The sequence below is a fragment of the Oncorhynchus masou genome, chromosome 29 (assembly GCF_036934945.1).
Source record: "Oncorhynchus masou masou isolate Uvic2021 chromosome 29, UVic_Omas_1.1, whole genome shotgun sequence".
Taxonomy (NCBI): Eukaryota; Metazoa; Chordata; class Actinopteri; order Salmoniformes; family Salmonidae; genus Oncorhynchus; species Oncorhynchus masou.
Window position 1 is genome coordinate 84,407,174 of NC_088240.1, and position 13,779 is coordinate 84,420,952.

Sequence of the window (13,779 nt, forward strand, 5' to 3'; positions counted from 1 at the left end):
CTGGAAAATAAGGCTTCAGCTTCGTCTTTATTCCAATCTCAATGCACTCGTCTTCAGGCACAATAAATTAACCTATTTGGGTCAAATACTACTATACTTACTATTGTATAGTGAATACAGGTAGGAGCTGCAATCCTTTAGACACTATTCTAACAGAAAGGGTCATTCATCTGTAATTATAACTACTGCTATTCATTTGCAAATTGGGCAAACTCCTGAAATGGTTCAAAGTTCATGACAACGTGTCAAACTGAATGTAAAGTACACTGGTAGACGAGTAGTGTATTTTTTTCCTGTGCTGGGCCTCAAGGTAGCAGGCAAGCAGACCCACACAGATTTGATGTGGTCCCGTTCACATGTTGGTCATGGCCTTGGTTGACCACCTGCCATGTTGACGTAACATCTTAGAAAATGCATTTTAAGATCAATAGCATGAGAATTGAAAAGAAAAACGTACTAATGAATTGAAAACTGCATTGGGTCTCTGTATTCCAGTGGATCCACACACGTCTTTGCTTTGTTAGACTGTTTCACTTTCTGCTACTGTAACTGACTGGTCTTCTGACTGGCCTGGCAGGCTGGTCTTCTGACTGGTCTGGCAGGCTGGTCTTCTGACTGGCCTGGCAGGCTGGTCTTCTGACTGGCCTGGCAGGCTGGTCTTCTGACTGGCCTGGCAGGCTGGCAGGCTGATCTTCTGACTGGCCTGGCAGGCTGGTCTTCTGACTGGCCTGGCAGGCTGGTCTTCTGACTGGTCTGGCAGGCTGGTCTTCTGACTGGCCTGGCAGGCTGGTCTTCTGACTGGCCTGGCAGGCTGGTCTTCTGACTGGCCTGGCAGGCTGGTCTTCTGACTGGCCTGGCAGGCTGGTCTTCTGACTGGCCTGGCAGGCTGGTCTTCTGACTGGCCTGGCAGGCTGGTCTTCTGACTGGCCTGGCAGGCTGGTCTTCTGACTGGCCTGGCAGGCTGGTCTTCTGACTGGCCTGGCAGGCTGGTCTTCTGACTGGCCTGGCAGGCTGGTCTTCTGACTGGCCTGGCAGGCTGGTCTTCTGACTGGCCTGGTAGGCTGGTCTTCTGACTGGCCTGGCAGGCTGATCTTCTGACTGGTCTGGCAGGCTGGTTTGTTTGTTTGTTTTTAAAGGGTATATGTTGAGTATGTATATATGTTTTAAAAATTTATATTTTTGAATGATCTGCTGTTTTAAAAATGATTCTATGTTGAAGTGGGCGGCCCGTGAGTCTTTCATTGGGGACTAACATCGCAGTGTGTGTCACACACACCCACATCTTACTGGACACTGCAGGGTGAAGGTTTTACATTCAGGATTAGTGGTTCAGTAGAGCACATGAACCTTTCAGGAGAGATTCCTGTCTGTAAGCTTTAAAGGACTGGGCTTAGTAAAGATGGAAAGAAATGGGAGGGAGGGAGATGTGGGGATATATTTTAAGGGCATTGGCAATAAGCTACATGTTGCAGCTATCTGTAAATCAACATATTTTTGTTTTATATTTCAACCCTGTACAGCCTTAGATTGAAAGGCACCTCGGACTAAAAACTAACAGAGAAAGATATCTTGAGTATTTTTTTTTCTTTTGAAACAAAATGTCTGTAAATAGCGATGTAAATATGGTGCTCTATATTTCGAGACGGCAGAGTGAACCTCTTGGTGCAGAGCTGTAAGTATAGCCTTATTAGGAATGGGTGTCTCCAAGAGAAGAACATGACTTTATTCATGTCAGCCAGTCTGACCGTTGTCTTACCCAGATGGAAACAGCTGAATGACATGTGCATGTGTTATATGTTTAACATTATCGATCCAAGGACATCGAGAGAGGAAGAACCATCCACTGAATGTTACTGGACCAAACCATGTACTGGCTAAATGAAAAAATGAAATGGCAGAATTATTCAATGTATTATTCTGTAGTTGATACCTGTTGTGAACAGTTACATATAGCTATGGTAATATCCAAAATAAAATGTTGTGGGAAATGACGTCTTACAAATGAGTCTAGTCTTTTCTGTGCTCGCGATGCATTGATGACACGCCTGTCTCCCAAGTGGGTCTGTTCTGTCAGATGCAACTTTGATCACTTGTTGCTAAAGGAATTGACAGAAAAGAATCCATTTCACTGTACAGTGTCGATCCCAAATGTTGCACCATAACTATTTACCTCAGAGCTTCATCCAAGAGGTGGATCACTGATCGGTGTGCTGGTAGTTTACCTGGTGGCCTTGCTTTTAATATTAATCATCAGCCTAATCTCTGTTAATGTCCCAAATGGCACCCTATTCCCTATATAGTGCACTAGTTTGCATGGTCAAAAGTAATGCACAATGTAGGGAATAGGGTGCCATTTGGGGCACATGACTTAGGATAACTCTAATTAGAACAATCTTGGTGCATCACCATGATCAGACTCCAGAGACTATTCCCTCCAGGGTAGAGACCAGTTAAATATGCAGGCCACAGAGCCCCTCTCCTGAAAGGTATTCTGCCAGGATGTACAACTCCTTATGCTGCTGCCAGAAGACACCAGGAACCCCTGAAGAGTAACTTATATAGAGCCTTCACCTCCAGTGCCTTCAGAAAGTATTCATAACAATTTTGTGTTGCAGCCTGAATTCAAAATGTATTCAATATTTCTTCTGTCACTCATCGACATAATACCCCATAATTCTATTAAATGGTAGCAAATGTATTAAATGAAATGCAGAATTAGGTCTGTATCAGCTTTGAGTCGTCTTGGGTAGGTCTGTATCAGCTTTGAGTCGTCTTGGGTAGGTCTGTATCAGCTTTGAGTCTTCTTGGGTAGGTCTGTATCAGCTTTGAGTCGTCTTGGGTAGGTCTGTATCAGCTTTGAGTCGTCTTGGGTAGGTCTGTATCAGCTTTGAGTCGTCTTGGGTAGGTCTGTATCAGCTTTGAGTCGTCTTGGGTAGGTCTGTATCAGCTTTGAGTCTTCTTGGGTAGGTCTGTATCAGCTTTGAGTCGTCTTGGGTAGGTCTGTATCAGCTTTGAGTCGTCTTGGGTAGGTCTGTATCAGCTTTGAGTCGTCTTGGGTAGGTCTGTATCAGCTTTGAGTCGTCTTGGGTAGGTCTGTATCAGCTTTGAGTCGTCTTGGGTAGGTCTGTATCAGCTTTGAGTCGTCTTGGGTAGGTCTGTATCAGCTTTGAGTCGTCTTGGGTAGGTCTGTATCAGCTTTGAGTCGTCTTGGGTAGGTCTGTATCAGCTTTGAGTCGTCTTGGGTAGGTCTGTATCAGCTTTTCGTCTTGGGTAGGTCTGTATCAGCTTTGAGTCGTCTTGGGTAGGTCTGTATCAGCTTTGAGTCGTCTTGGGTAGGTCTGTATCAGCTTTGAGTCGTCTTGGGTAGGTCTGTATCAGCTTTGAGTCGTCTTGGGTAGGTCTGTATCAGCTTTGAGTCGTCTTGGGTAGGTCTGTATCAGCTTTGAGTCGTCTTGGGTAGGTCTGTATCAGCTTTGAGTCGTCTTGGGTAGGTCTGTATCAGCTTTGAGTCGTCTTGGGTAGGTCTGTATCAGCTTTGATTCTTGGGTAGGTCTGTATCAGCTTTGTTCTTGGAGGTCTGTATCAGCTTTGAGTCGTCTTGGGTAGGTCTGTATCAGCTTTGACAGGTCTGTATCAGCTTTGAAGGTCTGTATCAGCTTTGCACAACTAGATTTGTTTTCTCCTATTCTTCCTTGCAGGTTTTCTCAAGCTGTGTTAAGTTAGATGGAGAGCGGCGGTGAACAGCAGTCTTCAAGTCTTTCCACAGATTTTCAATGGTATTCACGTTTGGACTTTGGTTGGATCACTCAGACTTTGACATTGTTCTGAAGCCATTCCAGTGTTGCTTTGGCTTTATGCTTGGGGTCATTGTCCTGTTGGGACATTTTGCTCCAGTCTAAGGTCATTCGCGTTCTGATAAAGGATTTGCCTGTATTTGGCGCCATTCATTGTTCCCTCCATCCTTAACAGTCTCCGTCCCCTACTGCTGTGTGTAGATGGGTGGGGAAACCTGAACGAGAGAATGGAGACACTTGTCATTATGGGGTATTGTGTGTAGATGGGTGGGGAAATCTGAACTAGAGAATGGAGACACTTGTCATTATGGGGTATTGTGTGTAGATGGGTGGGGAAACCTGAACTAGAGAATGGAGACACTTGTCATTATGGGGTATTGTGTGTAGATGGGTGGGGAAACCTGAACTAGAGAATGGAGACACTTTGTCATTATGGGGTATTGTGTGTAGATGGGTGGGGGAAACCTGAACTAGTGAATGGAGACACTTTGTCATTATGGGGTATTGTGTGTAGATGGGTGGGGAAACCTGAACTAGAGAATGGAGACACTTTGTCATTATGGGGTATTGTGTGTAGATGGGTGGGGGAAACCTGAACTAGTGAATGGAGACACTTTGTCATTATGGGGTATTGTGTGTAGATGGGTGGGGAAACCTGAACTAGAGAATGGAGACACTTGTAAGCATATGTGAAAGACTTTTGTATAGATTTATTTGAGGAAAGGATGCTGGGTTTGTTTGGTTTCAATAATGCTGTTCTGAACCATTTGTATACACTTGGTGATATTGTGATGGCAAACTGTAGTGAGTGTAGGTACAGTATATAGCATATAAAACTAATCTTGACCGCATGTCATGTCAAAGGCACAAGCCCGCTCTGAGGGGGTCTTCAAGAGCACATGGACTAATAGCATAAACTTTTTAAAAAATCAATGAATTTCCACTCACATGCATTCTAAGTATCACTACTTCTGATTGATAGACATTGATTAGACTGATTAACAATGACCATGATAGTTGCAGGCTGTGAGGAGTATTTAACATTACGTAGCATACCATGCTTCAGTATGATACAGAGGAGGCTGGTAGGAGGAGCTATAGGAGGACGGGCTCATTGAAATGTATGGAATGGAATCAAACATGGTTTCCATTCCAGTCTTTACAACTTCTCTGTAGCATACTGAAGCGTCACCATGGATAATTAGATCTTTCCTGTCTCCATGTGTAGTATCACTATGGATCAGATAACACCCTGGCTGTGTGGCTCAGTTGGTAGAGCATGGCGCTTGCAATGCCAAGGATCGTGGGTTTGAGTCCTGCTGGAGCCACAAATACAGCATGACGCATGACTCAGTCAATTTGGATAAAAGTGTCTGCTTAATGGCATATATTATCGTCTGGCAATACTATGTAAACGTTTCAAGGATCTCAATGCTAGAGCACATAATTATGCCAGAATTCCTAAGACTTTCACGTGTTTCGTCCTCCATTTTGAATGCAGTTCTACTTAGATAACGTCTCTGACGTGATACTGGATGGAGCCCTACCCCATAACTGACTATAGTGGCTTTTAAGCAAAGCTGTTGGTCTAAAACTCTTCTCTAATGTGAAAACCTATTTTTGAAAAGTAATTAATGTCATCTGTTGGTGGAATACTGTCTGGATATAATTACCATAGACCATCTATCTCAAACTGAACCACCTCCACCAATTCCATAATGGCCATATGAACATGAAAAGTCTATGTAACACAGCATACTACCCTCAACCGCATCCATAAACCTTCAATGACCTATTATTTAACACCTTATCCAGGGCCTGACATTCAGGGCTGCCCGCTGGCCCGGGTAGGTTTTGGAAACCCTCAGGGCCAGTTGAGGAAAATAAATATTGTAAAAATGCTACTAACTATCGGCCTATATCGAATCTTCCATTCCTCTCAAAAATCTTAGAAAAGGCTGTTGCTCAGCAACTCACTGCCTTCCTGAAGACAAACAATGTATATGAAATGCTTCAGTCTGGTTTTAGACCCCATCATAGCACTGAGACGGCACTTGTGAAGGTGGTAAATGACATTTTAATGGCATCGGACCGAGGCTCTGCATCTGTCCTCGTGCTCCTAGACCTTAGTGCTGCTTTTGATACCATCGATCACCACATTCTTTTGGAGAGATTGGAAACCCAAATTGGTCTACACGGTCAAGTTCTGGCCTGGTTTAGATCTTATCTGTCGGAAAGATATCAGTTTGTCTCTGTGGATGGTTTGTCCTCTGACAAATCAACTGTAAATTTCGGTGTTCCTCAAGGTTCCGTTTTAGGACCGCTGTTGTTTTCACTATATATTTTACCTCTTGGGGATGTTATTCGAAAACATAATGTTAACTTTCACTGCTATGCGGATGATACACAGCTGTACATTTCAATGAAACATGGTGAAGCCCCAAAATTGCCCTCGCTAGAAGCATGTGTTTCAGACATAAGGAAGTGGATGGCAGCAAACTTTCTACTTTTAAACTCGGATAAAACAGAGATGCTTGTTCTAGGTCCCAAGAAACAAAGAGATCTTCTGTTGAATCTGACAATTAATCTTAATGGTTGTACAGTCATCTCAAATAAAACTGTGAAGGACCTCGGCGTTACTCTGGACCCTGATCTCTCTTTTGAAGAACATATCAAGACCATTTCAAGGACAGCTTTTTTCCATCTACGTAACATTGCAAAAATCAGAAACTTTCTGTCCAAAAATGATGCAGAAAAATTAATCCATGCTTTTGTCACTTCTAGGTTAGACTACTGCAATGCTCTACTTTCCGGCTACCCGGATAAAGCACTAAATAAACTTCAGTTAGTGCTAAATACGGCTGCTAGAATCCTGACTAGAACCAAAAATTTGATCATATTACTCCAGTGCTAGCCTCCCTACACTGGCTTCCTGTCAAAGCAAGGGCTGATTTCAAGGTTTTACTGCTAACCTACAAAGCATTGCATGGGCTTGCTCCTACCTATCTCTCTGATTTGGTCCTGCCGTACATACCTACACGTACGCTACGGTCACAAGACGCAGGCCTCCTAATTGTCCCTAGAATTTCTAAGCAAACAGCTGGAGGCAGGGCTTTCTCCTATAGAGCTCCATTTTTATGGAACGGTCTGCCTACCCATGTCAGAGACGCAAACTCGGTCTCAACCTTTAAGTCTTTACTGAAGACTCATCTCTTCAGTGGGTCATATGATTGAGTGTAGTCTGGCCCAGGAGTGGGAAGGTGAACGGAAAGGCTCTGGAGCAACGAACCACCCTTGCTGTCTCTGCCTGGCCGGTTCCCCTCTTTCCACTGGGATTCTCTGCCTCTAACCCTATTACAGGGGCTGAGTCACTGGCTTGCTGGGGCTCTCTCATGCCGTCCCTGAGGGGGTGCGTCACCTGAGTGGGTTGATTCACTGATGTGGTCATCCTGTCTGGGTTGGCGCCCCCTTGGGTTGTGCCGTGGCGGAGATCTTTGCGGGCTATACTCAGCTTTGTCTCAGGATGGTAAGTTGGTGGTTGAAGATATCCCTCCAGTGGTGTGGGGGCTGTGCTTTGGCATAGTGGGTGGGGTTATATCCTTCCTGTTTGGCCCTGTCCGGGGGTGTCCTCGGGTGGGGCCACAGTGTCTCCTGACCCCTCCTGTCTCAGCCTTCAGTATTTATGCTGCAGTAGTTTATGTGTCGGGGGCTGGGGTCAGTTTGTTATATCTGGAGTACTTCTCCTGTCCAATTCGGTGTCCTGTGTGAATCTAAGTGTGCGTTCTCTAATTCTCTCCTTCTCTCTCTCGGAGGACCTGAGCCCTAGGACCATGCCCCAGGACTACCTGACATGATGACTCCTTGCTGTCCCCAGTCCACCTGGCCGTGCTGCTGCTCCAGTTTCAACTGAACCGCGGCCCTAGGACCATGCCCCAGGACTACTTGACATGATGACTCCTTGCTGTCCCCAGTCCACCTGGCCGTGCTGCTGCTCCAGTTTCAACTGTTCTGCCTTATTATTATTCGACCATGCTGGTCATTTATGAACATTTGAACATCTTGGCCATGTTCTGTTATAATCTCTACCCGGCACAGCCAGAAGAGGACTGGCCACCCCACATAGCCTGGTTCCTCTCTAGGTTTCTTCCTAGGTTTTGGCTTTTCTAGGGAGTTTTTCCTAGCCACCGTGCTTCTACACCTGCATTGCTTGCTGTTTGGGGTTTTAGGCTGGGTTTCTGTACAGCACTTTGAGATATCAGCTGATGTACGAAGGGCTATATAAATAAATTTGATTTGATTTGATTTGATTTGATATTTAATCTAGGCTATATAATAAAGAATTCCTGAAGCTGTGACTTCGTTATGTTGATTATTTATCACACGCGCGCCATAAACTACACATTAAGCCAAGCTTGAGATTGTTGTGTGGAGCAGCTCACTGAAGACCGACAGCGGCAGGGAACATCTTCAAAGTTCTGATAAATACCAATAAATGCTAAGGCAAGTATGGGTACGCAAACCTGCAAAAAACGTTCCTTTGCGCAATAGTCATCATAGAATAGCCTAACTTGATAATCAGACATTTTTCGAGGATATTTGGTCCTAGAAAAGTCATTGAAGGTAGCCGATTTAGAAGTTGCACTGCAATATAATTATTCCTTGATTTAATTTCTGATCAGTTTTTATGAGATCGATCCGCTTTCATTTGTTTCCCACGCAGGTCTGTTGCCATCTTTGCGGTAAAACCACGAGCAGTGATTATGAGCAAGACAACCAGTGGAATGTTGGCTTCAACTTGGTTTTCCATACACATCGTTCCATTACAAAGGGAACCCGGTTTTTACTGTTTTAAAACATGATACAATAAGCCCTCAACATTTCAAATGGTGAGACTGACTATCTGCCACAGACATCATTAGTGTGTTTGTGTTGGGAGCATCTACATACAGTCTATTAGTCAGGCAATGTCCACTTTATTCTGACATGTTTTAGAATGTAAAGTATGTTTATGTCATTGCATAATGCCATTTAGAAGGCTTAATAAAACGTGCATTATTCTCTAATTCTCTCGATTCTCTCTCTGCATACTTTTTTGCTTACTAGTTTTGAGGGGATTTTTTCGATAGGCTACGACAATTCAATATAAAATGTAAGTCCTTCAGAATTACAATTAATTGCTTGAAAAATCATTGAATTTGACTTCCCAATGTCTGTATGAATCCTGTAGGCTACTTGCTCAGCCCAAATGAAAGATAAAATCACTAGCTGTTGAATTTATGCTCATCATTCACTTGCCTGCCAGATGTTGACTGGTGCCAGTATTTCTTTCATTCGGCCTCGTGTGCCATTGGCAAATTGACCTGAATGTCAAGCCCTGCCTTAACATTACATTTGGTACGGAGCAATGCATTTCCAACAGTGGTTTCCGGAGGACATAAACATAAAGTCTTGTTCTCTGGTCAGATCTGAATCTTTAGTTTAGAGGCTAGTCTTCATGATTGTTTTAATCACATCCAGTAATGTTCTATAGACATCTGCAGGCAATACACTACACTCAGCAAAACAAATAGAACTACCTGGCAACAGTGCAGAGGTTAAGAGCATAATACCAGGTTTAACAACCAACCATTTATATATATAAAAAGAAAATTACTTTTGGATATTTTATGCATAAATAAGCTTTGAGCTAATTGAGGTGTTGTAAAGAAAACAGTCTATGTGAATCTTTCTCCGTTGGGAGGGCATGTTCCATCTGGAGTTCAGCCCATCTTCGTCTTGTCAGTATCTGAACCATCGGCCTCTTCTCTCCTCATCACTTATCAGTCTTTGGGATCCCCGAGGCCTCCAGCATTTTCTGTAACAGTGTAAAATGTGATGAATATCTCTTATGTTCTACCTAACTGCCACATGAAATACAGGCTACCTGTTAGGCCTATTATTGGGGATGTCACATAAACAGAATACATCTTCCATAGAAGGAACACATTGTTCTCTGTAGCTGGTCCTTTTTGAAGCTGCAGTAAAAGTACAATAACTTGTCGGCTGTGGTATTTTGGATGCAGTATTTGCAAGAATAACTGCAGTTATATACGGCACTGTAATGCTTCAATCACACCGACAGCGTCATTACATTTTGGTCATGTTGGTACACCAGAGTTCCATTCATTTCCAAGGAGACGCTGCGTTTGCCTTGCAGTTGCAGTGCGTTCGGTGTGGTGCATGTTGGATTTATCGACCGCATGCGTCAAACTGTATGTGTAGACGGCTTGACAGAAATGGGAGCAGAAGGTGAGTGTTGAACTTTGTTACATACATATCCAGGTGACGCTGTGTTGGCAGCGTAACTGCAGTTACAATGCAAAAGTACTGCAGTAAAAAAAGATGTAATTTTGGACACAGTATTTGCAGCATACTGCAGTTATACTGCACTCTGATTGCAATCTGTTTCCATAAGGGGGAGCATGGCGTTGTAACAAGGTAGTGGGTTCCATTTCTGGGACCACCCATACTTATAATACATGCACGCATGATTAAGTCGCTTTGGATAAACGCATCTGCGTATATTATAATATATAAATATTAACGCTTTTCAGTGTTGGAGCAGCTTTTTAAAATAAAACAAACATAAGCACACTGTTAGCTTGCTTTAACAAATATAGAGTTCTCCTCTCTCTGTCTCTAAATGACATTAAGCCTCCCGAGGAGAGTAAACCAGAGCTTTAAAACAGCATTACATCTCCAAATTACAGTGGTTCTGGAACCTCTTAACAAGACCTGGAGATCTTCACCAGATGGAGTTCTTATTTTAAAATAGAATACTTTTCTACAACACAGGCCTTCTCCCCAGACTCTAATCTCAGCTGAGTTACATTTAATCAATTCATCCCACTGCCTCCAGCGCACCCGAGCAAATTACATTCTGGGTTCAAATGTGTTACGTGCAATTAACGTTTCAATCCAACACACGGATCAATGGGAGAGTTTCTTTGCTGATGGAGGTCTTTTTATTCACAGTGGATTCCATAAGGGGAGAGCAGGATTAAATACATAGACCTACGGTTCCCCACAGGGATAGAGTGTGGCAGATTGTACTCAACACCCCGCCCAGGCTAATCTACTGCAGCCACTTGTTCTGGAAAACCAAACGGACAGTCACATTAATAGCGTGTCATGGTCTGTAAATGCAGTCTGTATTTATGCTGCTGTTTGCACTTGCCGGAACATTCTGAGGTTGTCCTTCTGGCAGACTTGTTTGCACTTGTCGTTGTAGTCGCCATAACTACAGTGCAACGAAAAACACACAGACAGACACATACACACTCGCTCCACAGAGGATATTCATCTCATTTGTAATTTCAGCAGTAACAGAAATCAAACTCCTCTTGCTCAGAGACTTGTTCAATGGCTGCCAGGAGCCATACAAAGTCCTCTCTGAGGGAAGCCCGTGGCAATAAATGATGCCTTCACAGCTCACACCACTTATCAGAGGAGAGAGAGAGAGAGGAGGGAGGAGAGGGGCCAGCAGCGAGCGAGAGAGAGCGCGAGAGAGAGAGAGAGAGAGGAGAAGAGGGGCAGGCAGCGAGGTAGAGAGGGAGGGGCAGGCAGTGAGGTAGAGAGAGAGGAGGGAGGAGGGAGGAGAGGGGCCGGAAGAGAGAGGAGGGAGGAGAGGGGCCGGGTAGAGAGAGGGGAGGGAGGAGAGGGGCCGGAAGAGAGAGGAGGGAGGAGAGGGGCCGGAGCGAGGAAGAGAGGGAGGGAGGAGGGGGCCGGAAGCGAGGTAGAGAGAGAGGAGGGAGGAGAGGGGCCGGAAGAGAGAGGAGGGAGGGGGGGCCGGGAGAGGGGCCAGAAGCGAGGTAGAGAGAGAGAGGAGGGAGGAGAGGGGCCGGAAGCGAGGAAGAGAGAGGAGGGAGGAGAGGGGCCGGAAGCGAGGAAGAGAGAGGAGGGAGGAGAGGGGCCGGAAGCGAGGTAGAGAGAGAGAGGAGGGAGGAGAGGGGCCAGCAGGGAGGTAGAGAGAGAGAGGAAGGAGGAGAGGGGCCAGCAGCGAGGTAGAGAGAGAGGGGGGATGGGAGGAGTGGGGCAGGCAGGGAGGTAGAGAGAGAGGGGGGATGGGAAGTCCACGGTCACGTTGTAACAAAGCTCCAGCACACTATACTGTCCAGACCCCTCCCTCCTACAGCCCCTCTCCCTGTAGTATACACTAGTAAGTCAACTAATGCCCTGGTTTTCCAGCATGTTGAGCTAATTGCCTAGACATGTTAGTATTGATCATGTAGGAGGAAGGCTGAAGCAGAGGGCTTTATAAAGCATCCCCAGCAGATTGACAGGGAGGGCCTCTCTCTCACACTGCACTGCTCAGGTTGTGGCCTATGTACTAGGATATACCTCCCACTCACTGCACTGTAGAAACAGATGCGACGCATATCCATATTCACTACTGCTCGTATGCCCCATTTTCATCCCATCTTTTATTCCTCTCTGCACTGGGCCCCAACTTCCCTGGACTATCAGGCGTCAGTAACAAGCCTCTCTCCTGATGATGAACTTCCCTGGACTATCAGGCTGCAGTAACAAGCCTCTCTCCTGATGATGAACTTCCCTGGACTATCAGGCTGCAGTAACAAGCCTCTCTCCTGATGATGAACTTCCCTGGACTATCAGGCTGCAGTAACAAGCCTCTCTCCTGATGATGAACTTCCCTGGACTATCAGGCTGCAGTAACAAGCCTCTCTCCTGATGATGAACTTCCCTGGACTATCAGGCTGCAGTAACAAGCCTCTCTCCTGATGATGAACTTCCCTGGACTATCAGGCTGCAGTAACAAGCCTCTCTCCTGATGATGAACTTCCCTGGACTATCAGGCTGCAGTAACAAGCCTCTCTCCTGATGATGAACTTCCCTGGACTATCAGGCTGCAGTAACAAGCCTCTCTCCTGATGATGAACTTCCCTGGACTATCAGGCTGCAGTAACAAGCCTCTCTCCTGATGATGAACTTCCCTGGACTATCAGGCTGCAGTAACAAGCTCTCTCCTGATGATGAACTTCCCTGGACTATCAGGCGTCAGTAACAAGCCTCTCTCCTGATGATGAACTTCCCCGGACTATCAGGCGTCAGTAACAAGCCTCTCTCCTGATGATGAACTTCCCCGGACTATCAGGCTGCAGTAACAAGCCTCTCTCCTGATGATGAACTTCCCTGGACTATCAGGCTGCAGTAACAAGCCTCTCTCCTGATGATGAACTTCCCTGGACTATCAGGCTGCAGTAACAAGCCTCTCTCCTGATGATGAACTTCCCTGGACTATCAGGCTGCAGTAACAAGCCTCTCTCCTGATGATGAACTTCCCTGGACTATCAGGCTGCAGTAACAAGCCTCTCTCCTGATGATGAACTTCCCTGGACTATCAGGCGTCAGTAACAAGCCTCTCTCCTGATGATGAACTTCCCTGGACTATCAGGCGTCAGTAACAAGCCTCTCTCCTGATGATGAACTTCCCTGGACTATCAGGCGTCAGTAACAAGCCTCTCTCCTGATGATGAACTTCCCTGGACTATCAGGCTGCAGTAACAAGCCTCTCTCCTGATGATGAACTTCCCTGGACTATCAGGCTGTAGTAACAAGCCTCTCTCCTGATGATGAACTTCCCTGGACTATCAGGCTGCAGTAACAAGCCTCTCTCCTGATGATGAACTTCCCTGGACTATCAGGCTGCAGTAACAAGCCTCTCTCCTGATGATGAACTTCCCTGGACTATCAGGCTGCAGTAACAAGCCTCTCTCCTGATGATGAACTTCCCCGGACTATCAGGCTGCAGTAACAAGCTTCTCTCCTGATGATGAACTTCCCTGGACTATCAGGCGTCAGTAACAAGCTTCTCTCCTGATGATGAACTTCCCTGGACTATCAGGCTGCAGTAACAAGCCTCTCTCCTGATGATGAACTTCCCTGGACTATCAGGCTGCAGTAACAAGCCTCTCTCCTGATGATG

General features: G+C 45.5%; 1 protein-coding gene across 1 annotated transcript in view; it reads right to left on the minus strand.

The window, feature by feature from the left end:
- Positions 1 to 8,751: 8,751 nt before the first annotated feature.
- Positions 8,752 to 13,779, minus strand: part of ano10a (anoctamin 10a) — a 39,546-nt gene continuing 34,518 nt past the window's right edge. Inside the window, exon 14 of the mRNA XM_064946645.1 lies at positions 8,752 to 9,648. Within this exon, the coding sequence (XP_064802717.1) occupies positions 9,607 to 9,648 (42 nt within the window). The 3' untranslated portion in view covers positions 8,752 to 9,606. The remainder of the gene's footprint in view (positions 9,649 to 13,779) is intronic.